This window comes from Bos indicus x Bos taurus, chromosome 4 (assembly GCF_003369695.1).
Source record: "Bos indicus x Bos taurus breed Angus x Brahman F1 hybrid chromosome 4, Bos_hybrid_MaternalHap_v2.0, whole genome shotgun sequence".
Lineage (NCBI taxonomy): Eukaryota > Metazoa > Chordata > Mammalia > Artiodactyla > Bovidae > Bos > Bos indicus x Bos taurus.
The window spans coordinates 32,300,594-32,315,574 of NC_040079.1; the positions used below are offsets into that span (position 1 = coordinate 32,300,594).

Genomic DNA, 14,981 nt, shown 5'->3' on the forward strand with positions numbered 1-14,981 from the left:
CCAGGGTAATTTGAAAAAATCTGCTATTTTAGCACATGACAACAAAAGAGGAGAAGAACATCTTGTACAGGTCTATTCTTTGAGGATATTCAAAGTGGCAGCATATTGTTTCTTATCGTATTTCATAATCACAGAGTTATTATACCCACCTGACATTTTTGTCAAGTACTCCCTTTATTTTCCTCACCACCTCTCCTTTTGACTTCTGATACTATTTACAAATTTATCTCTTTGGTGAAATGAGATCTTGAACTATTGCTCCGTGAAATAACTCATCAAAGGGTACATTCTCCAGACACAAGGCCAAACTGCCCCCAGTGGCAACTTTCAGCTGTGTAAATGCCGATGCTGGTTATTTCCATGAAAAGATCCTTATGGTTTCAATACTGTTATAGCATTTGTGTTTAATTATTTCCCCAACATGAGGTATATTTCCAATACACATTCCTTCATAGGGTCCTCTGTGATGAGAAAATATTTCTGAGGAGTTATGCTTAAACCAGGATTGCTGCTGCTGCTGCTGCTAAGTCGCTTCAGTCGTGTCCAACTCTGTGCGACCCCATAGACAGCAGCCCACCAGGGTCCACCATCCCTGGGATTCTCCAGGCAAGAACACTGGAGTGGGTTGCCATTTCCTTCTCCAATGCACGAAAGTGAAAAGTGAAAGAAGTCTCTCAGTCATGTCCGACTCTTAGCGACCCCATGGACTGTAGCCCACCAGGCTCCTCCATCCATGGGATTTTCCAGGCAAGAGTACTGGAGTGGGTGGCCATTGCCTTCTCCAAAACCAGCATTAGCAAAATTCAATAGATCATTCAAGAAAATATTCACCAGGCTTATTCTGATCCCACCGCTGCTGTGGGCACTGGGAATACAGCAGTGCATAAAACAAAGTTTCTGTCATCATGACACTTCCATTCTGGTGCAGAAAGCAGACATGAAGCAAGTAATTTAGTATATGGAATATCAGTTGGGAAGAAGTACTATGAGAAAAAAGGAAGAAAGAGGGGATGAATGAAAGTTGTTCAGTCATGTCCGACTCTTTGCAACCCCATGAACTACACAGTCCATGGAATTCTCCAGGCCAGAATACTGGAATGAGTAGCTGTTCCCATCTCCAGGGGATCTTCCCAACCCAGAGATTGAATCCAGATCTCTCACACTGCAGGCAGATTCTTTACCAGCTGAGCCACGAGGGAAGCCTGAAGGTAGGATAGCACTGGTGAAATAGGGCTTCAGTTCAATTCAGTTCAGTCGTTCAGTCGTGTCTGACTCTTTGCGACTCCATGGACTGCAGCACGCCAGGCTTCCCTGACCATAACCAACTCCCAGAGCTTGCTTAAACTCATGTCCATCAAGTCAGTGATGCCATCCAACCACCTTATCCTCTGTCGTCCCCTTCTCCTCCTGCCTTCAATCCTTTCCAGCATCAGGGTCTTTTCCAATGAAGCTAAGGAAAAAGAAATTGCAATCTTAAATAAAAAGGATAAATAAAGTCTCCTTGTTGAGAGGGATATCTGAGTGAAGAGCAGGAGAAGTTGAGACAAAAAAACTAGAAACCAGAAGAAGGTGGAGAGAGTGGAGGAGGAGGAAGAAGAGGAAAAGAAGAAGTAATTAAGTGGGACTGGGAATAATGATGAAAAGACCCCAAGAGACTGAAGATGGAGCCTGCATAGTCAAAGAAATGATGGGGTTGGAAAAAGAAAAAATCTTGTAGAGTTTTTTTTTTTTTTTTTTTTTGCAGTTTACATTTTAATGCCTTATTTATTTATTTTTTAATATAAATTTATTTATTTTAATTGGAGGTTAATTACTTCACAATATTGTATTGGTTTTGCAATACATCAACACAAGTCTGCCACAGGTAGACAGGTGACCCCCATCCTCAACCCCCCTCCCACCTCCCTCCCCGTACCATCCCTCTGGGTCGTCCCAGTGCACCAGCCCCAAGCATCCAGTATCATGCATCGAACTTGGACTGGTGATTCATTTCGTATATGATATTATACATGTCTCAATGCCATTCTCCCAAATCATCCCACCCTCTCCCTCTCCCACAGAGTCCAAAAGACCATTCTATACAGCTATATCTCTTTTGCTGTCTTGCGTACAGGGTTAGTGTTACAATCTTTCTACATTCCATATATATGCGTTAGTATTATTTAATCCTTTCTCTCCAATTTTCAGAGCTGTGGTCCACCCTAGACGATCTCTTTCCAGACAAATTTCCCTAGATTTGATGTTGTTATCAACATTCCTATTAGGTTTTTTAAATGTTCCTTTAAAAACTCTTTTTATTGTGAAATATAAAACATGAATAGAGAAATATATAATATATATTATATGCAATTATATATATATTGTAAATTACAGTGAATAGTTATATAATCATCACTCTGGCAAAAAAACCTTGTAAGGTCTTGTAGACCATTATAATATGAGAAGCTATTGGAGGATTTTGTGCAGAGGAGTAACACAGTTTTTAATAGATCACTCTGGACACTGTGTTGAGAAGAAATAGTGGATGGCAACAGTAGAGTCAGAAATGGTAGAAAGGCTATTGCAGCATTCTTGAGGTAAGGAAGGATGGCAGCTTGCTCCAGAATATTAATAGCAGAGGTAATAAGAAGTGATAGGCTTCGGATACCTGTATTTGCTAATGGATGGGATGTGAGATATGAAATAAAAGAATAAGCAGTGACTCCAACATTTTTGCCATGAACAAATGAAAAGCTGGCATTGCTATTCAGGGCCGTGGAGGTAATTGCCCAAGGAGCAAGCTTGCAGCTTCTCTACTGATGGGAGGTTCAAAGACGATAAATTGAAATGTAAGAATTGCCACGTAATTCTTCCAGATGGCTTGATTAACTAGAGGAATGAGGAAGGGGTTGAGGATCATTTATCCCAATCCAGCCACACTGAATATTCATCAAACCAGACTCTTGAAGAAAAAACCAATTCGTTTTGCTCCAAAGAACAAAACAGGAGTGAGAGGCACCAGCCTGTGTGACCTTTTGGCTCTTATGATGCTACTACCACTTGTGGCCTTAAGAGAGGCTCTTCTCAGCCAGAGTACCCTCCCTCAGGTTGGGGCTTGGGGAGCCATGGCCAGAAGGCTAATTGCTCCCCTTGCTGTGTTGTTGTTGTTCTGTCACTAAGTCGTGCCTGGCTCTTCGCAACCCCATGGACTGCAGCACGCCAGGCTTCCTTGTCCTTTGTTATCTCCCTAAGTTAGCTCAAACTCATGTCCATTGAGTCAATGATCTAACCATTTCCTCTTCTGTCATCCCTTTCTTCTCCTGACCTCAATCTTTCCCAGCATCAGGGTCTTTTCCAATGAGCTGGCTCTTCGCATCAGGTGGCCAAAGTGTTGGAGTTTCAGCTTCAAAATTAGTGCTTCCAGTGAATATTCAGGGTTGATTTCCTTTAGGGTTGCATGGATTGATTTTCTTGCTGTCCAAGGAACTCTCACGAGTCTTCTCCAGGGCCACATTTCAAAAGCATCGATGCTTTGGTGCTTAGCCTTCTTTACGGTACAACTTTCACATCTGTACATGACTGCTGGAAAAACCATAGCTTTGACTTATGGACTTTTATTGGCAAAGTGAAGTCTCTTCTTTTGGGGAGCATCAGAGAATGAGATGGTTAGATAGCAACACCAACTCAATGGATTTGAAGTTGAGCAAACTCTGGGAGACAGTGAGGGACAGGGAAACCTGGAATGCTGCAGTCCATGGAGTTGCAAAGAGTTGGACATGACTGAGTGACTGAACAACAAACAACATGGTAGGTGTATGCTTAACTTTGTAAAGAAACTGCCAGACTGTTTTCCAAGTGTTTGGAAAACATCATTTCACATTCCCACTAATAATACAGAAGAGCTCCAATTTCTCCATGTTAATGCCAGCACTGGATCTGGTCAGTCAGCTAATGACAAATTCTTTCAGCTTTCACATGTCTGAAAAAGTATTTATTTTATCTGAATTTTTAAAAGATATTTTTCTATGGTTATAGACTTTACGGTTGAAAGTTTTTAATTTTTTTTCAGGGCATTAAAATTTTGCCCCACTACTTTCTGGATTTCATTGTTTCCTACAGGAGGTCTTTCATCATGCTTAGTTTTCTTCTCTATTTAATTCATCATTTCCCCCTGGCTACTATGTTTTCTCTTTAGTGCTGGTTTTAAGTAATTTCATTATTATAAGCTTTGGCATAATTATCTTCATGTTTCTTTTGTTTAGAGTTCATCAAAATTCTTAGATCTGTAAGTTTACAATTTTTATGAATTTGGACAATTTTCTGACCATTATCCTTTTAATGGATTTTACTTTTTAGAGGAGTTTTAGGTTTCACAGCAAAATTGAACAGAAAGCACAAAGTTCCTGTACACGTCTTGTTACCCCACCATCCCAGCCCCCCGACATGGACAGCCTCCACCACTGTCAACAGCCTGCTCCAGAGTAATAACATTTGTTATAATCGGTGAGTCTACACCATCCAAAGTTCTTAACTTGCATCAAGGTTGACTTGGGGTGATATATATTCTGTGGGTTTTGCCAAATGTACAATGACATGCATCTACCATTAGAATATCATACAGAATAGTTTCATTGCCCTAAAAATTCTCCATACTCCCCCAACCTCTGATAATTGCTGATCTTCCATAATTTTGCCGTTTTCAGAATGTCATATGATTGGATTTACAGACGATGTAGCTTTTTCAGATTAATTTCTTTCACTTAGTAATATCCATTTCAGTTCAGTTCAGTTGCTCAGTCGTGTCTGACTCTTTGCGACCCTATGAACCACAACATGCCAGGCCTCCCTGTCCATCACCAACTCCTGCAGTTTACCCAGACTCATGTCCATTGAGTCAGTGATGCCATCCAACCATCTCATCCTCTGTTGTCCCCTTCTCCTCCTGCCCTCAATCTCACCCAGCATCAGGGTCTTTTCAAATGAGTCAGCTCTTCGCAGGAGATGGCCAAAGAATTGGAGTTTCAGCTTCAACATCAGTCCTTTCAATGAACACCCAGGACTGATCTGCTTTAGGATGGACTGGTTGGATTTCCTTGCAGTCCAGGGGACTCTCAATGGTCTTCTCTAACACCACAGTTCAAAAGCATCAATTCTTCGGCGAAGCAACAATTCTTCGGCGCTCAGCTTTCTTTGGAGTCCAACTCTGACATCCATACATGACTACTGGAAAAACCATAGCCTTGACTAGACGGACCTTTGTTGGCAAAGTAATGTCTCTGCTTTTTAATATGCTGTCTAGGTTGGTCATAACTTTCCTTCCAAGGAGTAAGTGTCTTTTAATTTCATGGCTGCAGTCACCATCTGCAGTGATTTTGGAGCCCCAAAATAAAGTCAGCCACTGTTTCCACTGTTTCCCCGTCTATTTGCCATGAAGTGATGCGACCAGATGCCATGATCTTAGTTTTCTGAATGTTGAGCTTTTAATATCCATCTAGGGTTCTTCAATTTCTTTTCTTGACTTAATAATGCATTTATTTTTAGCAGTGAATAATATTTCATTGTTTGGATGTATTAGATTTTATTTTTCAATTTTTCTACAGAGACTACTATTGTTCTTTTCTTTTTTTTTTTTTTTAATACATCTTCAAATGTTTCTCTGTTCTTTCCCCTCTCCCCTACCTCGTCTCCTTCAGGGACTCCAGGTGCATGTATATTAGGTTATGGGAAATTGTTCTATAGCATTGTTCTCTCTCTCTCTTTGGTTTAGCTTTTATTCTCTCTGAGTTTGGTTTCAGGTATATTCTATTGTTATTTCTTCAAGTTCACTGATCTTTTCATCTGAGGAGTGAGTCTATTATTTTTTCCAGCCTTATTGAAATATTATAAACATATATCTAAGTTAAGGTGTAGATAATGATAGTAGATAGTGAAGTAGCTCAGTCGTGTCTGACTCTTTGCGACCCCATGGACAGTAGCCAACCAGGCTCCTCCGTCCATGGGATTTTCCAGGCAAGAATACTGGAGTGGGTTGCCATTTCCTTCTCACTGACTAGTCTATGCAAATACTGCCCTCTAGAGTTCTGAAAGGTGTCTCTGACTCCTAGTATCTACTGCACAAATTAGCCTCTGTCTTTAAATTCCAACATTTAGGACTTCCCTGAAGGCTAAGTGGTTAAGGCCCCTGGGCTTCCCATGCAGGGAGCAAGGCAAGTGCAATTCCTGGTTGGGGAACCAAGACCCCACATGCCACGTGGTGTGGCCAAAATAAATAAATAAATAAATAATAAGTAAATAAATTCCAACATTTTGGTCCCTTCTTCATTCTAAAATCAGGGAACCTTGCTTCCTACTTCACTGGGGTGGGGGGGGTAGGGGGGCAGGGGTAGGCATAGTAAGAAAGGAACTTCTACATATTTTTACCATGTGTACACTTCTTTTCCTCTTGCTTCTGGGGAAAAATATCCTTTCATAGAGCAAAGGCCAACTCTTCTACTTGACCAAATCGTACCACCTCTTGCTTACTAAAAACAAAGCTCCAGAATTTTTAATTCTCTCTCTTTCTCTCCTGAAATCAACTTCCCTCCTCTACTAGGTCATTCACACCATACAAAAGCTTGCTATTATTGATCTTTTAAAAATGTATGAATTTATGAGCATGGGTGAAAGTGGCTGGTCCCAGCAGGATAGTCACAGGTGGTTGACCTCTTAATCCTTGAGAAATGCTTGTTTTCAAACTCCAGGAATATAGTCCTTTCTTACCTCTACAAATAGGGTCTAGATAGCCTGTGAACAGCTCCTAATTCTAAAATGGAACAAAGGCAGTAGGTTTGAGAATGCATGTCCTCTTTCTCTTCAGTTCTCACTCCTTTTTTATCTTCCTGTCTTTCCATCTTGCCCATTTCACTTTCTCTGTTCTGTTTTGCTTTGTTTTTTTCTAATCAGATCCTTTGGTGGTCCAGACCACCAAGGGATCCTTGAGGATGGCACCACTCTGTGCACCTGGTGGTGGCTGATGAGTTACTGACCTCGTAGCTGTAGCTGAGAAAGATCCAGAAGGTAACCAAGTGGAGGGTTCTTACAGCTCTCCTGTAGCCAACCTACCTCTCACTTCCCATTACCACATATTTTTACTAAAGATTTATTCCAGAACCTCTCTTTTCAACCTTTGAAAATCATATGCTGCCCCAAAACTAGAACAAGAAAATTTTCACAGTGGGATAGCATTTATTAAAAACCAAATCAAAGACTTCACTTCTTTTATATGTTGAGAAAGTCTCAGCTTGGGGCAACGTGGTATCTTCCATTGAAGTCAATCTATTTAACTGGAGTTTCTAGAGGAGTAGCCATGGGGTAGCCCATTCCTATAACCCTATTACCCTGAGTACTCCCCAGGTTAGAAGAAACCAGGCATGACCTGTTCATGTTTTCTCTATTCATTTTTATTTTTTTGGTCATATAACACAGCACAGCACTTGGAACTGCCCTGAGCAGGATTGAACCCTGCAGTGCAAGTGCAGAGTCTTAACCACTGGGCCCCCAGGGAAGTCCCAGACATGAAGTGTTTTTAATCAATGATTCTCAAACTGTATGAAGCATCAAAATCACTTAGCAGGCTGGTTAAAATTCAGATTGTTGGGCCCTACTCCCAGACTCTCTGATTTAGTATGTGTGGGTAGAGTTCACGAATTTGCATTTCTAACTGTTCTCCAAGAGATTCTAATACTGTTAATCCAAGGAATCTTGGCTTTAGACCCTGTAATAGAGGAGTGTCTCTGAGGGTGGTACTTAATCTTTCTGCCTTAACCCCACCCAGTCTCGTGGAGTTGTGCTATGTCCTAGGGAGAGAGACAAAGCAACTCTGAGGCTCTAGAGGTGTGCTTGGCTTTTGTTCGCCTCTAATTGATGCGACTGAACTGAACTGAACTGAATTGAATGTAACAGGAGCAGGAGAGAGTTATTCTCCTGCACGTATCTCAGACCACCAGAGGCTCTGCACCTTGAGTCTTGAAGTGTTCTAAAGCATCATGGCCAGTGCATGGGAAGAGCGATGAAAGCGGAGGGAGTGGTGAGAGCAGTTATATCACCTGAATCACAGTCGTTTTGCTGTTGATGGCGAGGATGGTCTTTAACTCCTTTTTGTCAGAATTTTTCCTAAGGCCTTTGGATGGGATCATTTTAGTATTAAATTAAAGTTCTTGAAGCTTCTATAATTTGCAATTTGCCAGTTGACCAGGTACATGCTCCCAGGGTTTCAGTAATGTGTACATTCAATAAATTGAAGACTAAACAAATTAATGCTATGATTCTTATTTAAAGAATGTGATAAAAAGCAGAGAAAAAAAAATGAACTTGCTTCAGGCTCCACAGGTTGGTGGCAGAATTAGAAATAGAAGAGAGAATGAATGTGGATCCTATGCTTGGACCACATTAGTTATTATTAAATATTCTTTTCAAATGCTGACCCTTCGGGAAACATCGCCACACCAGAAAAATTCAATTCTGACTTTTCCCGAATGCCAGTAACACAAGGAAGAAAATGTATTTGGCTAATTGGGAAACATCTGATTCTACCTTTGGGGGATCTGATTTGGTATTGCCTTAATAAGGGTCAAAGGTGAAACTTCATGACAAGCCTATGAGGAAAGGAGTCCTATTTTTTAGGAAGGGGAAAAGGGGAGACAGGTAAACAAAAGTGTGCTCTTCATTTTAAGATGAGAACAAAATCATGTCTCCCACAGCCTTCAAGGATGGATGCAATCTTCCTCCCCAGAATAAATACATCCTGGGAAAAATGAGACTAAGCACAGACTGAAAAGAAGCTTCCCCTGGATTCTTTGACTCAGGACTCTGGTTTCTCCGATTGCATCGTCTCCTCTGATTCTTACCCTCCTGCCTCCTCTTGAAAGTAAAGTGAAAGTGAAGTTGCTCACTCGTGCCCTACTCTTTGCGACCCCATGGATAGTAGTCTGCACCAAGCTCCTCCATCCATGGGATTTTCAAGGCAAGAGTACTAGAGTGGGTTGCCATTTCCTTCTCCAGGGAATCTTCCCAACCCAGGGATTGAACCCAGGTCTCTCACATTATAGACAGACACTTTACCATCTGAGCCACCAGGGAAGTCCAAAGCCTCCTCTTATAAAGACCTTTGTAATTACATTGGGCCCACCCAGGTTTCCTGGGATAATTTCCCTAATTTAGCGTCCTTAACTTAATCACATCTGCCGTCCCTTTTTGCCACAGACAGTAACGTATTCACAGGTTTTGTGCATTAGGATGTGAATATTCTGGGAGGAAGACGTTAAAATGTAAATAAACTACCACATTGTATTCACATTGTGGCAGTCACATTGTTGAGTTCATATTGTATTAACTTGGGGTCCCTTTGCCATTCCCACTGGTCCAAACACTGATCAATAAATGTGCATTCACAGACCTGCCAATCATGGGAACCACTCTCCACAAAGTCATCTACAGGGAACTTATAATCACCTTTTGTCCCATTCAATTTTGATGCATTAGTTCAAATTAAATGCCCAAGCCACAAGTGTTTCCCTAAAAACTAGCTGCCAATTTAGCATCTTTGTCAATTTCAATACTTCGAATGACATAAGATTGTAATCACATGTGTGCATTTCTCGATTATGCTAGGAGGTTGGTTTTATGATTTTCAAGGCCCTTGCTCTTGTGATACAGTAGGACGCATGCTCTGCTCTCCTTGTACTCATCCTGCATTCAACAGCTGTTTTCTAAGTACCTAGTATGGGCTGTCGTGTTCTAGTTGCTGATCCCAGAGTTTGCTCGGCAGGATTCACATGCACACACAAGAAAAGAGCCAGCCTTTGAACTGCTAACTCCAGGGAACCTCAACCACCAGTTAGGGACTCACTTTATATGTCTCACATTCAAGCTTGCACAAAGGGAATCTGGGTTACTTGAGTGGTCACTATCATTATAGAGAGTGACCCTGTGGAGTTCAGTAGTCCTGGGTCCTGCGGGTTCTCAGAATAAGGCAGTGTATACAGAAGGCAATCTGCCTGGTGTATCTAGGGAAGAAAACAGATAGTAATGCTTTTGTTGCACATTTCACTTACCATCATTCTTTCTCTCATCTTTCTCCCCTCTTATATCTGGATCTATGTCAACCAAAATTCACCTTTTAATTGCAAACTATTGTTTTGTCATCTCCCTTTTAAAATTTCCTGCTTCTTTCATTTTGTTAAGCATGTAGATCAGATGCTTTCTAATATTCTGTTTCCTAGTGTAATTTTTAAGTATAGTTTACCTTTGCATCAGTGGTTTCTCATTTTATGTTCAAGGATGCTAAGGTTCATATTGGATTACTTCTGCTTTTTTCTTCTTTGCTTATCACACATAGGGTCGATGACTTTCACTTTGTCTCCTTTGTCAACTGTAATTATCAGAATTATCCTCTCAATTTTGAAGGTGTTAATTAAATATTTGGTGTCTACCTGGTGTAGTTTTCCAGAACTTATTTTCTGAATTCATGTTTTGATCTGCCTACATAGCTATGGATTCCTAAATATTTAGATATTTAGAAGTAATGTGTAGTTTTGATGTCTCTGTGTTGTTTAGTCACTAAGTCGAGTCCAATTCTTTTGTGACCCGATGAACTGTAGCCCACCGGGCTCCTCTGTCCGTGAGATTTTCCAGGCAAGAATACTGGAGTGGCTTGTCATTTCCTTCTCCAGGGGATCTTCCTGACTCAGGGATTGAACCCACATCTCTTGCATTGGCAGGTGGATTCTATATCCCTGAGCCACCAGGGAAGCCCAATTTGTAGTTTATCGGTTGTCCAAAATAGCATCAAAAGACTACAAATTCACAAGTTCCCTGCTTATAAGGCTCTTTTTGTCTCTGAGGTTTTCTTTTTTTTTAATTGTATTGGTGAACATTTATGTGTCCTCAGCCACTCACCCCATGAACTGTAACCCAGCAGGCTCTTCTGCCCATTGGATTTTCCTTGCAAGAATACTGGAGTAAATTTCCCTTTCCTTCTCCAGGTGAACTTTCCAACCCTGGGATTGAACCCACATCTCCTGCAGTACAGACAGCTTCTTTACCGCTGAGCCACTGAGGAAGCCTGGTGAACATTTATACACATAGGTAAGTTGAGAAGACTAGAGACTCCATGTAAACCAACATTTATATATTTCAATAAAGGTGCTAAGGAAATTCAACAGGAAAAGGATAGATTTATAAACTAGTAGCCTAGAAAAATTGGATTTTCTTCCTTTTTTTAGTTTATTTTTAATTGTAAGATAATTACTTTACAATATTGTGTTGGTTTCTGCCATAATCAACATAAGTCTCTGAGTTTTTTGTGTTTTTTTTTGTCTCTGAGGTTTTCAATTACTGTCTTCATATTCCAAGGTACCACCCTCCACCAGGCATTCAGTTCCACAGTAGCAACATTGAATACTTGGAATGTGGGCCTAGACTCTTGATAGAAAAAGAGCTTGCCTCAAGTGGGTGCTACTGTAGTTGTTTGAAAGTTAAAGAGTTAGTTGCTCAGTGGTGTCCGACTCTTTGCAACCCAGTGGACTTTAGCTCGCCAGGATCCTCTGTCCAAGGGATGTTCTAGGCAAGAGTATTGGAGTGGGTTGCCATTCCCTTCTCCAGGGAATATTCCCAACCCAGGAATCTAACCCAGGTCTCCTGCCTAGCAGGCAGATTCTGTACTGTCTGAGCCACCACTGTAGTTGTTTGGACAGCTGCAAATCAAATTTGCTTCCAGTGAGACTACAAAGATAGAAGGGCAGAGTTAAGCTTCCAAGTTTCCTCAAACAGCTCAGCGTGAATACTGGGCTGCTCCCCCACAGACAGCCGGCTAGATCTCTCAGCCTCAGGGCCTTTAGGGGTGGAGTTCTGAGCAGCAAGAGCACAAGTTAGAGGTGGTGCAGCCCAAAGCCGGCCCCACAACTGGACAGGGAAGCACCTGCCAGGAGACTACCTTCAGCAGGTGCCTGGCAGAGCAGCCCATTCTGCATCCCCTGGGGTCAGACTCGATTGCGAGCCCACAGGAGTCACCTTCAGAAATATCTAGTGGGGACTTTACAGCGAGTTACAATTTCACAGAAACCAGATTACACCAGAGTCAGGGACATTTGAAGTCACACTCATCAGCAATTCCCTTTGTCTCCACAGGCTGGTCAGGGAAGGGGAAGCTCGAAGACAATAACTACAGAAACAAACGAACAAAGAGAGAAAGTCCTTTAGGCTGCTCCCTTCAGTAGATATCAAGTTTAAAAATTGTTTTACTAGTGGTAAGAGGGCCCTCTTTCAATTCATCTTGAGCAGTGGGAGCAGTGACAAACATAGCCTCACCACATAAGGGAAAAAAAATAAACAGTGACGATAATGGAACAAATGGATATATATATAGCTTTTATATATCCTAAAGATATATAAAACCTGAGCTCGAGGTACTGGGATCAGCAAAACAATAGCCAAGGAAGCCACCTCTCAATTTTAGGGAGTGAGTGGGCACTGTGCGGTGATTTCTCTGAGTTAAGAAGTCCAATGGGCAGCGAAGAAAATTGCACATCTTAGACGAGGAGCCTTGAAGATCTCAGCTTCCCACAATTTCTTGGGTGGACTCTCACAGCAAAGATTTTCTTTATTGTTTCTTACACAGATTCAATGACTTCCCAGGTGGCTCAGTGATAAAGAATCCTCCTGCCAAGCAGAAGACCTAGGTTCCACCCCTGGATTAGGAAGAGCCCCTGGAGAAGGAAGTGGCAACCCACTCCAGTATTCTTGCCTGGGAAATCCCACAGAAAGAGGGGCCTGGAGGGCTACAGTCCATGGGTCACAAAGACTCAGACATGACTGAGTGACTGAATGCACACATTAGAGAGGTTGAAACTTTGATTGTGGCATCTGTGCCCAGCAGCTGCAGAAGCTGGGGAGGCAGGGTTTTTGAAGTTGACCTTGTTACAGCACTCAGTGAGCAGACTAGAAATATTACCTGGGACATGAATGGACAGAGAAGACTTTATCTTTCCTGTAGTTCAAGTTTTAGGTATAAAGAATGAGACTATCCTATTGAAATGATGGAGAAATAAGCTAAAGACACCTCCAAAGATATAAACAGCATGATTATGAAATAGGGATGTCTTATATGGGAATAATCAAATCACCTCAGAAGCAAGAGTCCACATTCCAACCCCATTTCCCTGCATCCAGGCCTGATAACAAACCAGCAAGCAAAGCATAAGCAAATCCTGCAGCTAGGAAAATGGCAAAGTCAAAAATGAGCCAGGGAAAATTTGCATCGGGAGGGAGGTATTTTCTTGCATGAAACACTAATGGGGCCAGGAACCTGGTCCCAAACTGGAAACTGTGGCAGAGATTCTCAGTACATGCCCAGGAAGTTTCTTTGGAATAGAAGGATGACAACCAGCCAACTCTCTGTCTTCTTCATGATTATCTATATGCTCGAGTTCTTGACAATAACTGGGCAGAGCAGCCTGATTGTTGTAGCGCTGGGCAGAGAGTGGGTGCAGACTCAAAGGCTGCCACCTGCGGACATGATTCTCATCAGCCTGGGCATCTGCCGCTTCTGTCAACTGTGGTCATCGATGCTGTACAACTTTGGTTCCCACTTCCACCCTAATTACAATTTTTGGTATTTCGGGATCATCTGGGAATTTACTAACATCCTTTCCTTCTGGTTGACCAGCTTGCTTGCTGTCTTCTACTGTGTCAAAGTCTCCTTCTTCAGCCACCCCGTCTTCCTCTGGCTGAAGTGGAGAATTGTGAGATGGGTTCCTCGGCTGTTGCTGGGCTCTCTGCTGATTTCTTGTGTGTCTACCATATTTCCAGCTACTAGTTATTACATTGATATTCAATTCATCGCCATGAAGCATTTCCCTAGAAACAGCACCATGCTTGAGAGACTTGAGGCGTTCCTGTGGGATTTTTCCACACTGCACAAAGTAGTTGTGTTGGTTATTCCTTTCCTCCTGTTCCTGGCCTCCACAGTCTTGCTCATGGCCTTATTATCCCGACATCTGAAGCAGATGAAAGACCTTCACACAGGCTGCTCCAACTCCAGCCGGGAAGCTCACTCTGCCGCCCTGAGGTCCCTTGCCATCGTCCTCATCTTGTTCACCTTTTATTTTCTCACCGTGCTCCTCTCCATATTGGATGTCCTATTTAATAAAGAGTCCTGGTTCTGGGCCTGGGAAGCTATCATCTATGCATTAGTCTCTATTCATTCTACTTTACTAATGCTGAGCAGTGTCAAACTGAAAAGAGTTTTAAAGGCAAGGTGCTGGAGCCTAGAAGCTGCCTGAGGCATAGCGGACAAGACCTCTGCGCAAATGAGCTTTTGCACGGATACAACTAATACCAATAACCCAACTGGCAGGATCTTGACAATCCCCTGTGTGACAATGAGAAACCATAAACATCAGCCTCATTCTCTTTGCCCACAGCCATCTATCTCCAAACAACCAAGCTCTTCTGTTCTGTGCCACTGCTCCCTTCTCCTGTCCACAGTCCCCAGGTTGGTGCAAACTCTCTCATGGCTTCCCCTACCTCTCTACCTCTGGGATCTTTCTCCTGGTATATTCAACACAAGAGACCCGAAATCATGGTGTCCCCATTCTGTTTTTATTTGACCTACTCTATGACTGCCAATTCCTCACTGACTAATATGAGTCTCTTCCCTATAAAGCTTATTGCCCATACCCTGAATGTTTTCCATACTAACCCCTTAATTTACCTTCCCTACTTTAGTCAGGAAAAGATCTTGAATATCTCTCTCTGCTGCTTCTGAACTTTTATCCTATAATATGATTTTCCTTATTTGTGTCTCTTCCAAATTTGTGTCTCTTCCTTTATGCTTTTAATACTCAAATCAAATTTTAACTCTTTCATTTTCATTTGTTAAGACATTACACTTTTCTCAGAAAAGGAGATGACTTACCCAATCTAGGTTCATCTTGGAATTTGTTCAAATATTGGCAATTTAATTT

At 41.9% G+C, this 14,981-nt stretch overlaps 1 protein-coding gene across 1 annotated transcript; it reads left to right on the plus strand.

Moving 5' to 3' along the window:
* Window positions 1-13,391: 13,391 nt before the first annotated feature.
* TAS2R16 (taste 2 receptor member 16) lies at window positions 13,392-14,297 on the plus strand. The gene has a single exon (XM_027540333.1). It carries the CDS (start codon window positions 13,392-13,394, stop codon window positions 14,295-14,297), a length of 906 nt encoding a protein of 301 aa, XP_027396134.1.
* The last annotated feature ends 684 nt before the right edge of the window (window positions 14,298-14,981 follow it).